At 37.3% G+C, this 22886-nt stretch overlaps 1 protein-coding gene across 5 annotated transcripts in view; it reads left to right on the top strand.

Annotated features, from left to right (window-relative positions):
* Positions 1-22886, top strand: part of slc4a11 (solute carrier family 4 member 11) — a 154065-nt gene that overhangs the window by 64175 nt on the left and 67004 nt on the right. For 3 of the 5 annotated variants that reach the window (XM_088087810.1, XM_042500470.2, XM_088087809.1), the window contains 2 exons: positions 6633-6683; positions 12997-13113. In XM_088087810.1, coding sequence (XP_087943936.1) covers positions 6633-6683; positions 12997-13113 — 168 coding nt within the window. The remainder of the gene's footprint in view (positions 1-6632; positions 6684-12996; positions 13114-22886) is intronic. The other 2 variants (XM_088087812.1, XM_088087811.1) reach the window with 1 other exon arrangement.

Here is a 22886-nt window from a genome sequence, read left to right as displayed (position 1 = left end):
CAAAAACAAAAAAATATTAAAAGGTCTCAATAAAAGGATATAATCTGAAATTTAGCTAAAAAAATATAATCAAAGCATTAGGAAAAATGCCAAAAAAATACAAATATAATTCTTATAACAATATATTTAAAATTATGTTATGGAAAAATATGTATTGTGTGCATGTTTTAAGTTCTTTTTTTTAAACTTATTTTTAGATAATTTTCTTACAGCTTTCTGCCAATTTCTTGCTCATTTTTGGGTCATTTTGTCACCTTTTATATACTCCATACTTTTTTCTGTCTTCAGTAAATATCTTTAGAGGCATGGATGTTAACTGTGACGTAACTGGTCGACAGAGGCATATATAAGGCGATAATTCTAGTTTCTGATGTTTTCAGTAATCAGTTGATGCATGAATAGAAAAAATAATGCCACATTTACTGAGAATAACAGTTGCTGTTAGCTGCACCGCTGTAGCCACATTGCTTGCATGATATTTGGCATATGTTGCAGCAGAGGAAGCGGCGTTCTCTCACAGGCTTCATCAGGGAATCTCCCCATCAATGTTTTCATAAACTTCATTATTCATTAGATAGAGAATTCTGTGGCCTATTTCCCAGTGCCCGGTGAGACTTTAAGTTGTGGCTCTAATTCCTATTTGCTCGCATAGAAAGTGTTTTCCTCGATATTCGTTGGTTCATCCGTGCAGATCGAATGAAGGGAAATGGAACATGTAGAGAGGGAGTGCTGGTGTGAATATTAATAGAGCCTAAATGATAAGTTGAGAGATCATTAAGTCAAATGACAGGAAATTAATTTTTTTTTCATAATGGATTTATTGTGTAAGTCATTTCAAAGTATAATGTTTTGTGGTTCCTGCTTTTCAAATGTTAGGATTTGCTGCTTTTATTTTTAGTATAGTAATTTTTAGATAGTAAATTTAATATATTTTGGTTTTGGATCGTTTCTCAGACAAAATATGTAATTTAAATAATTACTCATAATAACTTTATTTATTTAGCACATTTATAAACAGAGGTTACAAAGAGCTTTGACAAACAAAGTAAAGCAGAATTGGGATACAGAGACAGCGATAAAACCAAAGGAGAGCCAAACAGTCTACTGACCACAAGTGAGAAGAAACGAGGGCAGAGTTAGGATGAAATCAAACTAGAGAACAAATAATGCAAAATTCATGATGTCAGTATAAAATAAAGAAATATACCAAAAGCAACAACAACAGAAACAATAAAAGCAATAAAACCACAAATAAAAGGAAATAAAATAGATAAAAACAGAAATTAGAAAGGTAAAATAGATTTAAAAAATAAATAGATAAATTTTAAATAAAATAAAGATGTCATGTTCAGCTTTGAGATATTCAGATGAGAGTTTTGTCACAATATTTTGGTATTTCTTACAACATTTATTAAGAAAATAGTGTAATTCAGTTCAGAGTTGCAGCCTTTGTTTTCGTTCTATGATTATGTAAGTTAGTTTTTGTCCCACACTGCAAGCAGAACAAAAAATTATAGACTGATTTGATATTCAAAGAATCGCCTCAACAACTTGCTGTAAAATTGACTCACTCAGTATTTTGTGGTTTAATAAACTGATGCATAAGCGATGAGAACTTAGTGAGACATTTATTGCAGTGCTCTCAATAAGGCGGAACATGCCGATTGAATCTCCCTCGGTTTATTTAACCCCGCGCTGCTGCAGCTTTTACGTTAATGTGACAGCTTTCAGCTCAGATGCATGTTGGGAGTGTTATGGAAATGTGACTGTCCCCTAAAAAGTAAAGAGTGGTGTCTTGATTTGTGCATAAAATATACTTTTGTGACATGAGACTGATATGTAAATTGTTCATGTCAAAAGGTGCTGACAGAAGCTCATAATAACCATAATAATTACAGCAATAAACAGCAGGACAAGCAAAATAAAAATACTGAAACGCGTACTGGACAATAACTCTGGCTGTGCCGCTGAGCTGTGAGCATGAGTGTTTAAATGACTAAAAGGGAGAAAAACAACCCATGGTATGCAAAATTCAACATATTGCTGTATATCCCTTCAGCTCATAGTCTAGCTGAGTGTTTGTGCCGAAAGAAATGTTTAATGCAGTAGCTGCAGGCGAGCAGACTGCATAACAGGGATGTGATCGACCTGTGCGTGCTGTGTAGGAAGGTGAAGAGAAAATGTATGTTGATGTGACTGACATCACAATCAAACACGCTCAGTAATGCAGAAGCAGAAGAGGGTGTTGCAGAAATGTTCCCACATGTTTGTGTTAACGCTGCGGCTCGGATGAGGGAACTGATTTGTATTTTGATACTTAGAGAAGCCAGGTTGGGAGGAAGAAAACACAGTTTTCTTTGACGAACTTTACCTCTGCTGACTCTTATCACAAATCAGAAAGATCTGCAAGCAAAAATATGTCCTGTTTTCATTATTAGAATGAAAACAAAACACGAAGTCAATCTACCTCGTAGTGTTTATTCTTCTTTCACAGAGGAATAGCTGCAAGGTAAACCAGCCATTTTATAGAAATAAGCAAAGAATTACCAACTAAATTTGGTTGGTGTAAGCATCCAGGCGATTACTTGAGGTTCACACAAAAATTGTCCTTGACATTTAAAACTCTTTTTTCTATCAGTAGCCAGTCAGACTGAAGGTCATGAAGGTCATTTAAGACTCCTTTCAGCTTTGAAAAAAGGCAGGGATGAGGTATTTCACTTTTTTGAAGGACACTGCGACATGATAAAATCCATCATATGACTAAAAGTATTGAATCAACAACCAAACAGTATATACAAATTGATAGTAATAGAAAGGAGTGTGCAATAAATGGAATATACTTGATGTATATACAGCGGAGAGGGCGTCTAATGCGCTGCTGTGACAGTTTGATGAATATTAAAAAGTGTTACCATCTTGGTTCCCTCTGCTTCAGGGCACGGAGACTCCGTGTTTACATCCAGCTATCTGTTGTGCTTTATTGCAAACCGATACCCCTTTTCCACAAAAATTAGGGCATGCATGTTTTTAGAACAAGGGTAAACCCGCTAAATATGAGCGATAGACTGCATTCCCACTGCCAGTGAACACGGCGCTGTAGCAGAAGAGTCTGCCTTTCTGTCAACATGCGGGTAGTTTTGTTGGTGTGTCTGCGTGATGTCAGGGACAGGCTGGAGAACAAGTAATCGGTAGCGAGCAGCAGGTCTTTGAGAACTTTTCAGTGATTTCTTTATATATATCTCTGTTTTATTCAGTTTCTCTTTCAAACACCGCAGATGTATTTGGGTCGATGTTTGAGCGCTGCTTAGGAGGAGATGAACAGTAATTAGTGATCCTCGCATCTCGCCAGTTAGGAGCTGAAATCAGTGCATTCACCCGGGTGTTGAGTTTACATCAATGCAAACTGGAGGCAATAAATACCTGTGTCTACTGCAGTCATTTGACCGGGGTGTGAATGCCGATCGTACACATTTTTATTGCATTAAAAAGCCAGATGTTGGCAGGTTATAAGTGCAGTGGGAGTGAGGCTCAAGTTAGTCTCTCCCAGCTAGCGCAACCACAGCAAAATGCTCCAGAAATACTCCAGCAGTTATATACTTGCAAGTAACGGCATGAGAAAATTTTCGTCCTGTTTGGTGAGAACAATGCACCGTTATTTGACAGTGCACATTGCCGCTAGCAGCTGCAGCCCTTTCACTCAATACTGGACCAGTTTTTTAAAAAAATGTTGTCTCTCTTATTTATGTGGACATAAAAATATGGGGGAAAATGTTTTTCCCCTTAAGTTTTCTTTCATGTCTTCTACAGGCATCTTTTTTGTTTCATATTTTGGGAATATGCTTCTTTGCCTTCTTGCAGAGAGTTAGATAAGACGATCAATACTCCTCTCATATCTGTCTGATCAATATGCAGCTGGAGACAGGAGATGGTTAGTCTGTTTTAGCATAAAAACCCACCTAAATTGACTCATTATTATATATGTAATCATGATAATCTGGATAAAAAACAAAGTGTAAATACAACCAGTTTTACAGGGTTTATGTCTCAGACTATTTCTTGGCTGAAATCATGGGGTTTCATCATCACTACTGCCTGCCAAGGAATTGTAAGACACACAATTCCCCTTTTAACCCCAACTTGTCATTGTTACAAGCAGATTTTGTGCAGATGAATCTAATGAGAATTTAAGTGTTAATTAGTGAGTTTAAGATGTTCTGGAGAGAGCTGTTTCCTCCCTTCCAGTCTTTGTGCTGGTTAAATTTGTTTTGCATATATAAAAAAAAAAACCATGAAAAATGAACATATCATTAACCATCCAAGACAAAGTGCCAGAGAGGGAGACCTAACAGAAAAAGACTTGATGCAAAATGCAAATATCTATTACAGCAGCTACATCATTACCTGTGTAGATTAAACAGGCTAATTGTTTTGGGGATAAATGAATCCCCGCTTCTTTTACTCTTGAGTTTCCTTGTCTCTCTGCGTCCAACCCCGAGAGTGAAGGAACATTTTGTATAATTAAAATTGCATTCTGTGTTTGTCACATCAGAGAATCCTTAAGGAGGGAGAGATGTCTCGACGTCGCTCGTCTCTATCAGAGTTTCCCGTAGTTTCAGAGGACAGCGTTTGTGCATGAACGAGTATGTGTGATTGTTGCGGGCTGGCTGTGATTTTTGCAGGGCTGTTGATCTTCGTTGATTGGCCTATTGCTCAAGAGAAACCTGACTGAAGTCTGGTAGCACAGCCTCCCCCCAGCTCATCCCCTCCTTCAGCACGAGCCCACAATGTCTCAATAACCTTCAAAGTATCCCCTCAAAATATCTGCCTCGTCTCTCCGTGCCATCCGCATGCTGCACGCATCCACAGGGCCGCGTGACAAACACTCTGAAATGTTACTCTAAATTCCCTCTCTGTGCGTTTGTAGTGGAGCTCTTCACCAGATTAAGTTTAATTCCAAAATGAGATATCCACCATTTTAAAAAACCGCTGCGCCCCTACCATTGCAAAACGATTGCTTGCCTGGAAGCAAAACTCACTATGGATTATCACTGAATGTATGAGCGAAGTCAAGACCTCTGCTGATGAAAAGAGTGTGTGTTGCATACAATCATCGCCTGCTAACATTTTTTTTCCTACCTAATGAACATGTTAGGAATGAAACATTTTTCTGATAACGCTCTTCATCCCCTGGAGGAGATTCTTCTTCTTTTTCGCCCTCTGGTTGAACTTCAGGGTTGCCCAGTTTGTGCTCACTCTTACACAGAGTGCCTTTGACAGCTACGGCCTCATTAGGAGGGAAACCAAACCTGTATTACAGAATCTAAATAGTCTGCTCGCTGTTTGTCAGCTCTTTTTTTTTCTGTGTCCACAAATCTCTGTCGAGGTGATAAGAGACAAGTCAGGAAGCTCCCTTGCTCTCGCTGTTTACACATATTTAAATGTTCAAGTCAATCAGAGCAACTGGTTGAACAATGTACATGTGTGTCTTTGGGTTAGCTAAAAGATATTGAGTTTGGATATCAACACAATCATTTGAAACTAATAAATTCAGAATATGTGTATTTATTCTTCTTTTTTTATTTAATTGGGGATCCAAAATCAGAAAAAAAGATTCATTATGTCTTTCTTCATAAATAAATTCAAAATAAAAGTCAAAAACAGGAAATGACCAAACTAGCCACACACCAAATTTGATAAGATTTGTCAACCTTCTGGTCACACAAATTGAACACAATAAAAAAAATGAAATTACCAGTCTATGGCGTTTTGGTTTTTTTTTTTCATTTCTTATTCTAAAATCAAAAGTTAAAAAAAAAAGCAATTAGTTTTTGTGGTAGATTCATAAATGTATGAATGAATGCAATAATAATTCATAAATAATAAATTATTTTCCTTTTTTTTAATTCAAATTAAATATAAAAAGAACTCATGGTTCATGGATTGCTTGGCTGCTATTTAGAGGGATTTAAAATTTAATCTAACATGCCTTATCAGCAGTGACAACAAGGGACAACAACAGCAAATTTTACAACAACAGCAAATTTTATCTGGTTAGGCAAAAAAAAGAAAAAAAAGAAAAATGGTGAAGACTTACCTCAAAATGACTCAAGCTCACTGGGTTTGACATGGTACATCTAAAGGTCCTGTGTTGTTTGACCCATTCACCACCTTAACTGGCCTCCTTAGACGGACTTTCAGTCATTGAAGTGATGCAGCCCCCCTGATTATGTGCGATATACATGGACTGTGGTGCATTACTTATTTTAGGTAAATGTATGAACAGTATATGAGAACAGCCTACATTAGTAGATATTGTTTTGTCTTCTAATGGCATGAATGAGTGAATAAATGAAAAATACTTGTGTAAGTTACTTCCAGGGTCCATGTTATACTCTACATTTAAATGTGTCGGTCTTTCTCTCTTAAACATCAGCACCAAAAGACCAACAAAAGTCTGATCATGGCTCTTATTTGTATTTGCAACCATCTCTCTCAACAACAATTACTGGGTAAAAATAATATCAAATAATGAACATATATCAAAATGAAAATCTCTCCCTGCAGGGCCTATTGTTGTTGCACAGTTTCACCTCGCTGATTACTGTCTTTCTCTGTTTGGCTCTTTCCTGCAGAGGCACCTCCCTCTGGGATGTCCAAGAATGGATACTTCTTTCAAGAAATGGGTGAGTCTGAGCCAACACCATATGAATGCTACGTACACGAATTCAGCATCGGCCAGTTTCCTACAATTAGAACAGAAAGCGACTGACAATAAGGGATCCATGAGCTGCAGACACAATGCAAATAAAAGCGTGATCTTGTCATGAGGGGTAGCGGGATTGGTTTTTTTTTTTTTATTTGAATGTTGCCAATAATGTGCATTGTACAGTATAAGATGTGACTTACAGATAAGAGCTGCAGCACAGACATAGCAAAGTCCCCCAGCTCTCACACTCCACTGCATTTGGATATAAATAATGAACTTTGCTCCGGCTGTTATGATAACGGCAGTTTCATTACCTCCTAGCCAAGGAGAGGCGCCCAATTAGTATGTGCAGCACAAGCAGTCAGGACAGAATATGCTTGCATTGGATCTCCCTGTCTCCCCCAGCCAATTATTCCCCTCCTGCAACACGGCGATTCACTCAGCAGAATCACACAAGGCCCCCCGCTGCAGCACAACATAACCATCTTTATTAGGCAACCTTTTATCAGGATATAAATGCAATTACATTATTGTAGGCGAGTAAGCATTATCCACCATTGTCGTCTCAGAGGTTCATTAGCGAAGGTTGGTCTGGAAGCTGAATGCTCTGCGTACGCGCTTGGCAAAGGTGTCATGACGAATGGTATGCTCTGTAGAAGTAATCCTGTTGTACTGGTGCCTTCACTTTCGGTATGTTCTTCATTAATGTGTTAATAGTTGATGTGTCTCTGAGTCATATCAACTATTAATGTGCTCATTTAGTGTGCTTCAAAAGCAGTGACTGAATCTGATAACAGCTGCATGTTTGGGGGTAAAATTGTGTCCTTGTTAGTGTAGACTACAGAAAAAAAAACTTTAAAAAAAACATGCAATGTTTGAAGATGAAATTTAAAAAAAACATGTAAAAAAATGTTGTTATATGCAAAAGGATGGGTACAGGGATGCATTGATGCATTGTTATTCCTCTACAACAGTTTACATGATGACCTACAAACTAACACCCCAAGAATGAGGTTACAGAGTTAATCCAAAGTTGCGTAATAACGTAAAGTTATGCAGTTAACTTGACGTTACAGAGCTTAGATTTGGGCAAGTGCAGTTGCTGTGGTGAGGTTTAGGAAAAGCAAAATGGGACAGGGCGTACTTTAAAAGGGTTTAAAATAGGGGTGGGCGATTAATCCAATACACTCGATGTATCGCAGCCTGTTTCGTATGCAATGTATGAAATTACTTTATTGTGCACATCAAGTATACATTTTCATTGTTTTTTTAGCCTCAATTATTTTAGGCTCTCTGCCCTTGACAGACACACACAAAAAAAGCCGGGCTTTTGCAGAGCTCCAGACTGTGACTATTTAGTTGCATTTTGCGACCATGGAGCAATATTGCAATTTGCAAATACTAATAATATATAAATTGGGGCGAGAACAAATTTTCACATTTAACAGCGATGTGGTAACAATCTAACTTAAAAGGCTTTAAAATAACATCACAATGTTTTTAGTCTATATTGCCATGCACAATATGTATCTTGATAATTTTAAATCTCCTATCTACTTATCGTTATTGTACAACATTGCCTTGATTCTATTTATAGGTGATTTTGTAGATTTTAGGATTTGAATCCAGGATTGCCTGAGGCAATTGTTTAAAGGTGCTAAGTCACTCATATCCCAATCATGTGATCTTTTTAGTTAATAACTGACGACCTAAACAATAGCCACACTCACTTAATATATGGAATACAATGGGAGATACTATTTCAGCTCTTTCCCTGGAGCTTGATGTGTTATGAATGTTTATTAACTTTTTATTAGTGTAGGTGGTTTTTAGTTCAGGAGAGGTGGCCCGTCTCTACTTAAAAGCGCTGTGGGAAACCCTGTAATTTAACTGTCATCAACGTTTTTAAACCTTGGAAGTTTTACACAGTAAAAAAATGACTCAAAAGAATTGGATTACTCATAAAAGCTCACTAATTTTTTATTTAACAGAGCTGATTGAAACCATTTAAAACTATTTGACTAGTTGCGTTAAAACAGTTAGTGCGTTACTGCTCAAACTTGTTCAGTAATGTACCCCCTTTAAAACAGCCAGGCACCTCTGACCAGTGCAAAACATTTTTGGTAGAAAAAAAAAAGCCTCTATTATGAGGTATTATGCAGCGCTGTGTTATTAGTGTCTGATTTACTGAACAACAACCTTGTAACTGAAAAAAACACTTCATGCAGTAACACTAAGATGGCATTATAGTGTGTCTGTACTGCGTCTTCTTGATAAGTTGCACTCCAAATTAATTATTATGCATTATTATGAATTATGCATGAATAATACTTTTCACTTTTTTTTTTTTTTTTTAAATCTCATGTGCCTTCTGCGGTACTGGCATGCACATACTCACATTTGAGAGTTTAATGCCTCTCAGATGTGAAAATTTGCATCGCTTTACTTCATTGTTAATCTTAATATTATAGTTCAGATTTTTTTAACAGGGTTATATGAGGTACTTATCCATAGTCAGTGTGTTACTGACAGTAGATGTCAGTTGTTTCTGCTCCAGTTTGGAGAAGCAGACAGGAATACAGACACAGAAGCTAAACAATGTACTGCTGTGGACAGGGGCAATAGCAAAATGTATTTTAGCCACCTAAAAACATCAATATCAGTTTAAGTGTATGCTATATAACATTCAGAATTTTATTTTGCAGAACACAGGAGCTATGGCTGCCTTGATCAGTTTGTCTGTTTGTGTTATTTTAAGGCTTTAATATTTCAAATCTTTAACATTTTTAGGCCAAAGACCCCTTAAGAGAACAAGAGTGGGGACCCCTTACTACATTTATTGAATAGTATTGAGTTTATATAATTAAATTGGGCGTATGGTGGTTGTCAGACTGAGTAATCTGCAGATTATTTTCTCAGTTAAGGAAGTTATTGTTTAGTTTGTAAAATGTCATAAAAAGTAAGAAATTTCCATTCTTATTTCCTTAAGTCTAAACTCATGTCATTAAATGGCTTATTTTGCTAACCCAAAGTTTAGAAATCTGAATATATTCAGTTTATTGTCAAATAATACACAGAAAATGAGCCAAAAAATATATATATACATTTGACATTATTTCTAAAACATGGCATTAAAATGATTGATTGTCAAATAGTTATGTATTACGTTTTCTCGATCCACTCTTTGATTTTTCAGCCACTCTTTTTAGCTCTATTTTGTACTGTCAGTCGGGCAAAACAAGCAATTTGAGGGTGTCACCTTGTCATTTTATAGAGATTTCACAGCATCACAGTGGCAGCAGTTCTGTGCCGTGTTTGAGTGATCCTCAGAACAAAAAAACACAAAAGTTTCAAACACCTTAAGTGATGCGCATGTACTCTGGTGCAGCTGTTTTGTAGCTCTGTAGTGTTTCTGTATGTCACAGCTCCAAACACATGTCAAAGGCTGCTGCACAACGCTGCACACCGTTTGAAGGAAACACATCAATCATTCAGTGTTTTCATATCAAACATCCCTCATCTCTTGTTCCCTCTACATGTTGCATGCTCGTATCGACTGGTCACAGTGACGCAGTGATGGGGGGAGCTCGGCTTCATGCGCAGCTCGTCTCAATCCCGTTTATTATTCCAATCACACCGTTAAAAGAATCCAGATTGGGATTTTTTTAATGCCTAATTCTGAATAGTGAATTGCATATTTGGAGTTTGATATTAAAAATAAATAGATAGGCGAGTAAAAAGCAGATCGAATAGAATATTTCCAAGCTATAAAAATATTAATAATTTATAAAAATGTGGGCAAAAAAAAACTTCTTCTGAAATTGATACCAGTGCTTTTTGGAGTCAAAACTGTCGATTTTGCTCCTCCAGCTCTGCAGCCGCCGCTCTCTCCCAAGGTGATTTGAAAGTCAGAGCCCAGCCGGTGAGTCTGAGGCACAGAAGGATGCAGGCAGGGCGACGACACGGCGAGGTTCAAATAATGTCAAGTGTTGAGGGATGATCCTGACGCAGGACAAACTGAATGAACTGAAATTGGGGCCTCCTCACAGATAAGGTCAGCAGATAAAGAGCACGAGTATTGTTCTCGTCGCATCATGCCCGATTCGCCGGATGATATTTGGAAGCCCACTAGTTACTGTAGGATTGGATTTAAGGGGCTGCTGTGTCAGGGAGAGAAAATGGGATGAGTCATACAAACAGGCTCCAGGCTGAGTCCTGTGATGCTGTCTACCATACAAAATCCTGTCCATTACGCACCAAAAAAACCTGCTCAAAACCCCTGTCTACCTGCTGATTCACCAAAGACTTGTTCTCATATCAAAACAACCACTGACTAACATCAAATCTGCCATTTTCTTTGACAATAAGGGCCATTTTTTAAGGTTTTTAGACATAGAGGTCATCTGCTTACAGCTATTTATACATTAAAAGAAGTCTCTGTCAGAGAAATCAATGGGAGCAGGCTCTGCAGAGCGTCTGTTTGTGCTGCTCTCGGTGACGTTGAGGCGCTATATATATTTAGTTTTGACAGAAGAAGCTGAAAATCAGTAAAGATACAAATGTGAAAAGCTGTAAAGTAGTTAGGCTGTTGCCAGATGTAAAAAGGACAACCATAAAAACAGAAAAAGTACAAATCTTATGAATTCAGATACACTGCAAAGAAAAAAATGCACAAAAATATCAGCCATCGACAAATAATGTCACAGTGCAACAGAGTGTTGCTATAATCTAAGGTAAATTAAAACAGGCCTGGAAAAGCCGAACAGAGGACTTATTAAGCATATCTTCTCTTTCTGTGTTTTTAGTCACCTTCAAAACACATTGTTATTGTTACAATATGAAAAATGCAGTACCAGACACATTTCGGAAGTTTTAGGCTTTCTACCTTTTGAGTGAAACCCAAAGCTGCCGTCCTTTTTCTCTGTTCTCTCTGAACCTGTAACAATTTCAAAAGTATTTTTGTCTCTCTGCAGCAGAGACAGACCAGTTTTATGTGAGGACTCTCTTTATATTGCTCAAATACTTCTTCCATACTTCTACTTTACTACTACTTCTGAAATCTTTTACATATTGCACACCCCAAAACGATAAAACTCGGCTTTCTTAATAACCCATTTGATGTCCCTAAAATGATTTTTGTTAGTTTCTGACATTGATTCAAGATCCAAATTGGTTACTTTAACAATAATTATTAATTGTTTTTTGCGTAGCTTACCTTATTGTTTTCTTGGCTCTGTTTTAGCATCACCACAGTAAAGAGAAAACAGTCACATCACGCCGTTTGAAGTTTTTCAACACCTGTAAGCCTACAGTTCACGTTGTCATTAAAGACAGGTTTTGGTATAGATGCTTTTTCTGACATCGCTTCTTTTTTTGCTGCTGAATGTTACATTAGCTCATTTATGAATTTAATCATTTAATTGCAGTCGGAATAAATTATTTTTTATAAACATTTTTGGTGGCTCGTGGTAGTTAAAGCACCGTCCTGATGGGAGCGCTTCAAATTGGGGGGCACATTATTTGGTTTTCTCAGGGAGCTGCTTAAATACATAAAAATAAATAAATAGACATCTTGGACGAAACGTCAAAGGTGTTAACAGTACCAACAAATTAGCTGGGTAGCAGCTACACTGTATGATTGATAGAGTGAGCAAAAAGCGCTGACCTTGCAAACTGGACTCACGAGGAGCGTTTCAGAAATTCATCCAAATGTGCAACGGCCGGTCGGGAACAGCTGATCGGGCCCTGATTGGTCCTCGCTCCTCCCTGTACACTGACTGGCAAATGATGTCAGATGTGTATGAGACTCGGTCCAAATCTGAAATGAGGTGTGGCTCAAAAAACTGAAAACTGTCAGAAACCAACTCAAATCTTACAGTGTATACCTCGCTTTAGGTTTTTCTAAAGAAATAATTTATGGACTCTTACAAAATTAATTTGTCTGCAGAGACTCTGCTTTCCACCTGGATTTTCTGTTTTTCTTAATTTGCTGAGTTTGTTACGTTCCTGGGAACAGCACTCAGGTGAAGCCGGGCTTTACACACACAAACATAGTGACACAAAAGCTGTTTTCTGTTTGTTTTTTTAAACAATTTTGGCAAATAGATAAGCATAATTTCATGGTCTTTTGTCCTAAAATGTCAGTCTGGAGATTTGTACACTAAGCATCTGTTGAATTTCTGGACTTGTCAGCTACTTTGGCCAAAAATGATTGCAATAAAAGTGGGTTTTCTTGGCTGCCTGGGAGCCGCTGAGGTCCAGGAGGTGACCCTGTGCTGTTGTGTCCCCAGAGCAGCGGGAGGCGGAGCAGGAGGAGGGCAGCGAGGGCCGAGAGGAGGGACAGGACTCGCCGATCGCCTGCGGAGATGACATCCACCTTTATGACAACCAGATCAGCCCTGGGCCAGGTCAGTACACAGAGGGAGAGATGAAGAGTGAGATGGAGTGTGTGGTTGAATTTTTCCAAAAACTACTGGCCTTACCTAAACATATAAAGCGAGTCACACGACGTACTGTTGAGAAAAGCTGTTCTAAGGCTGGATCTGTAGTTATTAGCGCTGATACAGCAAGGTTTTGAACAAGGTTTTCTTACTTCTGAGACAGAGCTCGAAAGTTCAGGTCTACACTAACTATGCAGAAATCATGTTTCTGTGCATATAAAACCATCTCACAGTGACCTTTGACCTGATCTGCTGCTAATTGGAAATGTCCCAATCAGCGTGCCCAAGTATTTAACTTTCATGGACTGTTTGGTGCATTTTATGCTCTTTTCATTCTTCGTTTTTTTGATAATTTTGGCTCAGAAATGTTGGCATGACTGTGCATTTTTGTTTCATCTTGGAATTTCCAGCTCAGCTCCTACACTAGTCTAAAATCGAAATCAATATTTTCACACAACTGTGTTTTCAATATCACTTGTTCAAGTTTTTTTGGAACCTTGCACTTCAGCAATTTTGGAGATGTTTTGTATCATAACATGAGACACATTCTTCAAAGGCAGCACATGTCTGCAGTCAGGGGCCACGTCCCCGAGGCTTCATTCACAAAGACATCAACAGAGAAATCCCCAAAAAAGAACTTTCATGTCTGTGGCCGGGGTCTGAGTCCACCCTGAGCCCGATGGCAGGTGGTGACTTGACAGACGGCTCCTCAGCTGCAGGTGCACATGACTTTGACCCCATCACCAGAAAGCCCACGAGTCAACAGGTTACCGTTGTCACGGCAACAGTCAAAGGTGGACCACGAGGAGAGAGAGCGAAAGATGCCCGTTCCCTGTGAATGTGACAGGTGACCATGTCACTCGGGCTGATTCTCCATACATAGTAACACTTAAGGCATCTGACAAGAGAGTCGGAGCGGTGCAAGCTGGGAACAAGTTAGAGGCAGAAAACAACAGAGACAACTCTGTCTTTGAGCTGGACAGGTGCAATCACGGCTAAAATAAGAGCATAAAATACTGCAGTGGCATGGTGTAAACTGTCACAGCAGAACAAAAGTTGTGGGTTAAATTCCAAGTTTAACCCTTTTAAAACCTGAGAAAAATAGGCTTGATTTCTTTCGAAAAACATGGAAAAAAGGTGACGAGCAACTTAACAAAAAATTACTTTAACTTTTTAAAAAAGTAGAATTTAAAAAAAAGAAAATGAAAATTTATAAAAATCCTGCAAAAGAAAAAACAGATAATGATGATCCTAAATGATAGTGATAATCTCACTTGGACAAAATTTTTTTATCCTGAACAAATGCAAAGAAACACCATCACAGGGATGCAAAACTCTTTTTAACACTAAGTGGTCGCTTTAATATTACACATGCTGGTATTGCTCTTTCTGAAATCAAGCTTTAAAAAATATAACACAAAGTAGGTTTTTTTTAATTAAAAAATCATGTCATCAGGTGGAAAATAGTAAAAAATGACAAATTCAAAGCCCAGAATGACCCAGAAATTATGCAACGCATGTTTTTATGCTTTGATGGCTGTGGGATCAAAAATGCCAGTTTGAATGGGTTTCAGTTGCGCATGTAACAGTTTTGTTTCCACGTTTCATTCTGGACTTATTGTAGGATCTGAGCTGGAAATTCCGAGATTAAACAAAAATACACGATTTTTGCTAAAATGTCTGCCATATGTATGAATACAGCCACAATGATCAAAAAACTAAAGAATGAAAACCGCATAAAATGCACCGTACAGTCCCTAAGGGTTAATGCAACACTGTCCAAAATAACATAACACACCCAGAAATATTAAAAAGATACATAAAAACCTCATATAGATAAATGTAATGATATGATTCAGTGTAACAGCCGTATCACTCACCTCTAATCACAAGTCATTGATTCACTCGCTGGCTTCAGCTCTGATCCTGCAGTGTTTGTGCCTCACTCCTCTCCCCACATACAGCTGTATTGTGTTCACTTCTCGCTGCTGTCATCAGGCGAAATTTCTCACCTGCAGGTGCCGAATGTTTGTCATGCCCAACAGTGTCTGTTCCCAGATTTTCGGTGTATTATTCACTGACAGCTCAGCTGAATGTTGATTAGTGTGTGTGGTTTTCATGCCTGCCAGCCCCGAGTCTAGTTGTCACATACATTTGACCCCAGTGTCATTAGCTGTTTGCGTGCCTGCTTCTGCTTTTAATTTATGTCACAGATTATTATGTTATTTTATTATTCCACATCAGCGAGCCACTGTGGAATACGTCCACCATATCAAATCAATGTAAGACTCTAAACAGGACTTTTAATCACATCCTGTCTGGCTAAATAAGCAGTGGTGTGGAAAAGTAAATAGCTTAGTGATTACATCAGACCCAGAGACAGCAGCTCCTACCTAAATCTAATTTCAAAAACATCTGTCTGTTATAATTAATTCATTTCTCAGACGATGTGTGACTGTGGCTTCTTTCGTGAGAAAATGTAGTCATGCTTTGGATGCTTTTATTATTCTGGTCTCACGCCAGCCTCGTTTCTGGGACAGTATTCAATCTGACCTTTATGATATTGTGCCCGACAGATATTTATCTGCATCCTGATACTAAAGACACATTTTATAATGGCTTCCAACATTTAAGTTATTGAAAGAACATTTTTTTATCTAATGATCCACATACGAGGTCAGCATCCAAACTACTGCCGGGGGCTTTATTTTTCATCATCTGATGATTCATCTTTCAATCCTTTGAAACTTTGAAAATCAGATCGATTTCTTTCAAAAACATAAGGAGAAGGAAAAAAAACAACAAATGACACGAAAATTAGCAAGAAATTATAAAAGAAAAATGTATTAGAAAATTACCAGAAAACTGGTAAAAAAAAAACAACAAAAGAAAGAAACAAAGAAAAGATATTGAAAGAAATATCAAGTAAATGACTTTAAAAAGTACTTAAAAAATAATAATTCTGTTTCATATTTTCAGTTTGTAATTATGATAATCATAAATATAGTTTGTTTCCCTAGCTTTTAAAAAAAAAAAAAAGATCTAAATCAGGTTTTTTTTTTATTATTTATAAAACATGTTTTACCAAGTTTTATGTTGCCTTTTTTCCATTTTTTTTTTTAAAGAAACCGCAACAATGTGTTTAATATATAACAAAGTGTTTAATACATAACACTTAATAGCACAAGAAAAGAGATGTTGCTCCAGTTTTTGGATGGTTAAACATAGAATTACCTTGTGTACTCAGTAAATATACACAAAAACATTCAAGTACAAGTACATACACCCCACCCTCCACAGACTCATAAAAAGTATATATACAAATAAATAAAGAAAGAAGAATGCAATAATACTAGCAATAAAATAAGTAGTTACATATATATATTTTAATTGTATACATAAATATATTTATATATATATAATTTTATTATTATTGATTATTATTTATATATAATTATAATTATTTGTATTATTATGTATAATTATATATATATATATATATATATATAAGGGCCAGTGGATTGTTGAACTAGTAAATACTTTACCTAGTTAAAAAAAAATACTGCATACACACAAATAAACATGCATATAAATGTACACACATAAAAAGACATATATAGCTTACACACATATACACATATTTACATACACACATATTTAAATACAGACACTAATTGTGTTATTAATTTTTTTTTTAAATGTTTAATCATCTGACTTGTATATCAAAGAAAAGCAGCTCCAGGAATAAGATGAGCTGAGGTTATGAATCTGTTTCTCAGAAACAACAGCAAAACCCAGAAGATGAGGCGAGGTCAATCACTGCTGTCAGAATAAAATAAAAATTGCAACAGATTCAGTCAGATGAGACATACTGTGTGAACTGAGCAGTACGTGATCCATTCACAGTAAAACACTTTGGAGCAAATATTCGCAGGCAAGTCGAGGTTCATCTTGTTTTCCAGTGCAGCTAAAATGTCCAATAGGAGAAATAAATCTTTCTGAAAGTGCTGAGTGTCAAGTTTCGGTGGCAGAACCGTTTAGAAAAAAATTCCCTCTAGACTAAAAATGTTTCTTGTACAGAAAACTAGATACCAGTTTTACTCCAACAACAGGTTCATAAATAAAGCGACCCCGACACCCGTGTTTAGTTTGCGTGGAAACGTCCTGATGCTGCCGTGCTCTGACTAGCTGGTGTTTTCTCTAACTACATAACATATCATTCTCTCCTGCAAAAAGATCCATCAGGTTCTGCAGGGGCGACCGAAATGCATTCAGGGAAACTCCTCAAAGCACTCACTCAAGTTCGTGCACAGTAGATGACTCTGATACATCTTCAGAGGTTTATTCCAACACAGTTTACGGAAAAAAATGTTGGCATTGTATTTTTCTGAAACCAAAGATAAGTTACATGTTTACAGTTTTATGTGGTGGATATGTTGAAGCTTTACATTTCAAAAATGCTGTGGTGAACATGGCACAAAAAACGCTTTGTTATGATTAGGAAAAGATCATGTTTTGGCTTAATGTACCCCTGTTTGGTCCAAAAATGTCGCCATAGGTCACAGGTCAATAAAAAACACCCACATTTGGTGGCACTAAGGCTGAAAAATGGGGCAACAGGCCACTAAGAAACACCCAGGTCAATTGGTACAGAAGCAGCAGGCTGCACAAAAGCAGCTTAAAAATTGGGCTGGGGATTGTGAAGGAGCACTGCAGTTTGGTGGCACAAAATCCCCTGGAAAAGTGTTCAGGTCATTAAAAGATCATCCTACGGTAGACAAATACAGTATGTTACTGTTAAAGACTGTAAGTTAACAGCAGTTGCTTACAGTGTACAGATTTCACAAATTCCATATTTCTTTAAAAAAAAGCATCAATAGCATGTTAAATGGATTTTCTTATCCAGCAAATTACTCAGCGTCTGATTGATGGATAGGAATGTGTACAGAAATGAATTATTATTCATTATTATATTCTCTGGAACCACTTCTACACTTGTGGAGTTTGGTGAAATATCTGAACAAATATTGGATGAATTTCGATTTGATGCAGGCAGTCACGCTCCACTCAGGATGTGATAACTTTTGTGATAACTTTTTATTTATAGCCGTCATCAGGTCAAAAAATGTAATATTCCAATGTTTAGATTATCTTAAATTAAAATCAAACCAACTTAATTGAACTAAGATTGTCTTGTTATCAGATGCATTTCTGTATTATTTGCGTTACGTTATTTGTTACTGATAACTACTGGAAGTATCTGCAGAGCCGTCACCATCGTGGAGTGAGGTCTGAAGAGGCTGTAATACATTTGGCTGAGTTTCGGGTATGAGCGACTTCAGGCACAGATCAAACAAAGTGATTGATGGCAGTTGTTCAAGTGAGTGTTAAAGATTAGAAATTGAACAGCTGACTGGAAATGTTGTCGGCTGGTATTAAAAGGATGTTGTTTGTTATCTCTGTGGGGTTTTTTTATATCGTTTTGACATGATCGTCGTCTTATCCATTCTTCTCACTTCAGAGAACTTTGTCATAAAGCTGTCAAACGCTCGCCATAAATAGAATTGATTTCATGATTATACATCTGCCAGCGCTGGGCTCAGTTCCATTTCAGTTCAATCAATTTGGCTGAATACTGAAGTGGAAAAGTCACGAGGACGGATGGGCGTCTCTGGCACTGGAAACTTGAGGATTTTGGCCGTGTCCAAGGTCATTGTTTGACCTTGATAACCCTGTGCCATGTTTGTTTCATGAACACTCTTTAAACTGAGTGAAGGGAATTAAACAAAAGTATAAAAGCAATGATTTCAAAGACTTTCAAAGTTGAAGGTCACAAAATCTGTATTTTTTTAAAATAATAAAAAGATGTCAAGGTAAAAGGTTGGTGCATAGTTTGAGACAAGTCTTTATTAGTGTGATATCCAACGATAACTCCAGTGTTGCTCCGAGTTGCTCTGAGTTTGCCGTTCTGGTGGACTGCCTGTGGACGTGCAGCGATAAACCGTGTAGTAAATAATGGTTATCATAACATGCAAAGTTTGCTTGTCTATAGTATTAAAAAAACAATGAACAGGACCAGTAATCTCACCTGCGTGTGGACATCACCTGTCTTCCTCCTTACTTCCTCAACTTTTACAAGTTTTCACACAAATATCATTTTTTAAAAAAAGGCACAAAATTGAGCTTGTTTATCAAAACTCTTTGGATAAAAACGTGAAGCAGTTTAATTGCGCCTAAAGAATAACTCACGTTACCTACCGCCGTAAAAATAAATATTTAAAGAACCTTTAAAGAACCCATCAGGCCAAGTATTTTTTGTGGATTGGTTCAACAATGGCCGACATCCAAAATCCACCTAATAACATCAGAGTCGTCCCTGATGTTGATCCGGTTTGTGAATCCTTATAACAATTTTGACCAATGAAATAACCTGGGCACATCTACGTCTGACTAATTCTACATTTTAACTGTGCATATACACGACAGATATGTTTTGTAACACTGTGAGCCTTGTGTTCTGGAAATAATAATAAAAAAATCAAATTATCATATTAATAAATATATTTTTGGACATTTTTCCTTCTTTTACAGATATTTTTCTGTGAGCTGTGAGCCTTGTGTTCCAAAAATAATTTTATAAAATAGGCTATGAGTAAAAGAATATTAATTCTCTAAAATAATTTTACATTTACATAATTTTTCAAATGATCATACTTATAAATATGTTTTTTGGGAAATTTTTCCTTGGCTGTTTTTTTTTTTTTTTAAATTGCGCTGAGCAGACTGTCAGATAAAAATATGTTTTAAAAAAAACTAACATAGAAACTATTATGTAAAATAAGTTTACATATCGAACTATCATATTTAAACTATATATTCTTTGAAAAAATTTTTTGTAAATCTACCACTATTTTGCATTTGCATTGCATAGTTAGAAAGCAAACCAATTTTCTTCAGATTTCCAAGGTTTATATACTTGTGAAGGTTTCTGAACACAGCATAATAAAAGAGATGCAGATCCACCTTCCAAAGGGTTAAATCAAACTTTTTTTTTTGCCACACTACCAAACCAATTAATTTTGACTTTTTGAACACATCATTGAAATGCACGCACTGTTTGAGACACACTGCCCAAGGACACTGGGGATCTTTTCCTATCACAGTAATTCAGCCATCCTCAGTCGCCACCCTGCAACCCTAATGACTAAAATAATACAATACTCCACCATGAGATTACATAACATTTGTGGCAGACTTGAATATAATCAACAGTTGTAGCGCTACATTGATCAAATAAGGAACCAAGAAGGGAAACAAGCCCATGTCACATTTGAACACTTCCTCTCCCTAATCCCTAAACCTTGAAATTCTCCTGGATTACTTTAAGCCACACAGTATATTGAATGAGGCCATTAGAATGAGGTGATCATTGGGGACGAGGTAATCTTATATGAATATATGAATATCTCCTTACGTCTGCAGCCTGACAGCAATTAGAGCCGCGGCTCGCTCTCCCCTCTGGAAGCAGATCAGCCCGGCCGTGTGCTTTTTGATTGTGAGGCTTTGATGAGCCAAATCCGCTGCACACGACACGTGCCCCCCTGCCATAGTCTCATCATAGAGGCAGGGGCTCTCTTTCTTCCTCCCTCCGCCGCCAGCCTGCAGGGTCTTATGATGGCAAAGGTGTTTGGTGTGGCGATCAAAGCTGCCCTTTTTCCTGCACACTAACACTCTAACATGTTCACTTGTAGCTTGGATTATTGATATTACGATACCCGGGCTCTTTCCTCAGGCTTATTGGCTTGTTAAAGGGAAGGGGTCTTCGGTTTTTTTTTTCTGTCGCTGGAGGGTGGAGTTAAGCGCTGATTGATTTCCACACGGAGCCAACATAGTGCATCACGTGGAGCCGAGGAGGAAAGCCCATGGTAACCTAATAATGTCCTCCCCACAGTAAACGGCGATAACTGCGTTATGTAACGGCAGCGGCGGACTGTTTTATGAGAGTCAGCAGGGTACTGAGTCTGCTAGTTAAAGGACTGTTGAAAACCTCATTCCCCCGGTTTGTCCCCGGATTGTTTTTGAACATAAAAGGTTTTTTCCTCCTTTCCCCCCTTTTTTAAATTTTTTTTCTTGACACTGGGAAAATCCAGACCTTTGTACTTTATCTGAGCGCTCGCCTCAGCTCCACAGACGTGTGTATTAAAAACCTTATCAGCGGAGAACTTCCAATCCCTGTTCAATGAGAGCATTTAGAGACTCGCCCCTTGACATTTTCATCACTTTTAGAAAAGCCTTTTTTTCTTTGGCTCAGTGGTTGTTACTTGTGATCTTTATTTCAGAATTTCCACCATCAATAATGGATGCTCTGTTGGTTCCAACATGCTTTTAAATGCAAATACAGAGTGTTAAGCTTTTTTTTTTTTTTTAGTATTTAAGTGAAACCCAGACATGACATGTGAGACAAGGGAGGATTTAAAACATCGAGTTACATGACGGGATTAACACGACTGGGCGCAATAAAACAAAAAAAAAATGTTATGTCTTTTAGAGAAGGGGCAGGGCAGTCTGTTGTGCCATTTCCTGTAAATGTAGAGGAGCAATATCGAGCAAATAGATGGGTTTTCCAAATCGCAGCTGTCTTTGTGGCTACTGTTTTGTCTTTTTGTCTCTGCTTATATTTTGGCTTATGTTGCATGAGACAGAGACGGGGGTTTTCCTTCTTAAGCCGCCCTCAGGCTTTCCTCAAGCTGACTGAACCGACTGAAATGATAAATAAATATATGTGGCGAAGGGGGTTTAATATGTTCACGTGTTACAGCGATGAAAGCTGATACTTGACGGAGCGGAGTGGGAGGCGAGATGAGGAAAAGAGGAGAATGATGTATCAGAGAGAGAAAACCAAGTGCTGCTGGTGCACTGTAGCTTTGGTGTGATTTGTTTATGTATTTCATAGGTTGAGTAAAAGGAAAAAAGTAAATTGTGTAATAATAATAATACAACAGCATTAATGAAGAACAATAAATAACAATTAAAAAATGTTAGTAATTATATTATTTTATTACTCAGTACTATTACTGATATTAAAATATTTCAATTTTCAATTTTTATTGAATGTTTTGTTTAATTGTTTGTTAATTATTGCTTCCTAACAACACTGAGGAGACATGGAAATAAAAAAAAAATGTAAAGAATTCAAAAGAAAACCTTGAGCAAAAACAGTAAGACAATATTGAAGAAAAAAGAAAAAAAAATAACCTTACAACAGAAGTAAGTATAATTTAACAAAATCAAAAACAGGATTTGAGAAATGCAACAGGTACTACCACTACTACTACTACAAATAATAATAACTATGTAAACAAATACACTATTATCATTGCTATCTTTGTCATCCAGGATGGTGACGCAAAAAAGGGAAAAAACCAACAGCATTAAGCTTGTAACGTCTAGTTTTCTCACTCAGCTAACGCTAACGTAGATGCTTGTTTATTGTTTAAAGACTGAAGTAAGCGGGTCAAGGTACTGACCATGAACCCCAAAATTCCCGGCTGTTGGTGTGCTTTTCAGGTCATGTCTCTGCCCCTCTCCACTCATGTCTCTTACGTCTTTACAGTCAAATCTCTGATAAAGAAATAACATCCCTGATGTTAAATGTGCAATAACAGCATTAATAATGTTTAAAGGGCAGAAAACAGTCTTTATTAGAGGTGGTTACGGGGCATTTTTAATCTCTACAACCT

This window comes from Plectropomus leopardus, chromosome 14, assembly GCF_026936395.1.
Source record: "Plectropomus leopardus strain MGB_pleo_1.0 chromosome 14, ASM2693639v1, whole genome shotgun sequence".
Taxonomy (NCBI): Eukaryota; Metazoa; Chordata; class Actinopteri; order Perciformes; family Serranidae; genus Plectropomus; species Plectropomus leopardus.
This window is presented reverse-complemented; position numbering and strand designations above follow the sequence as displayed.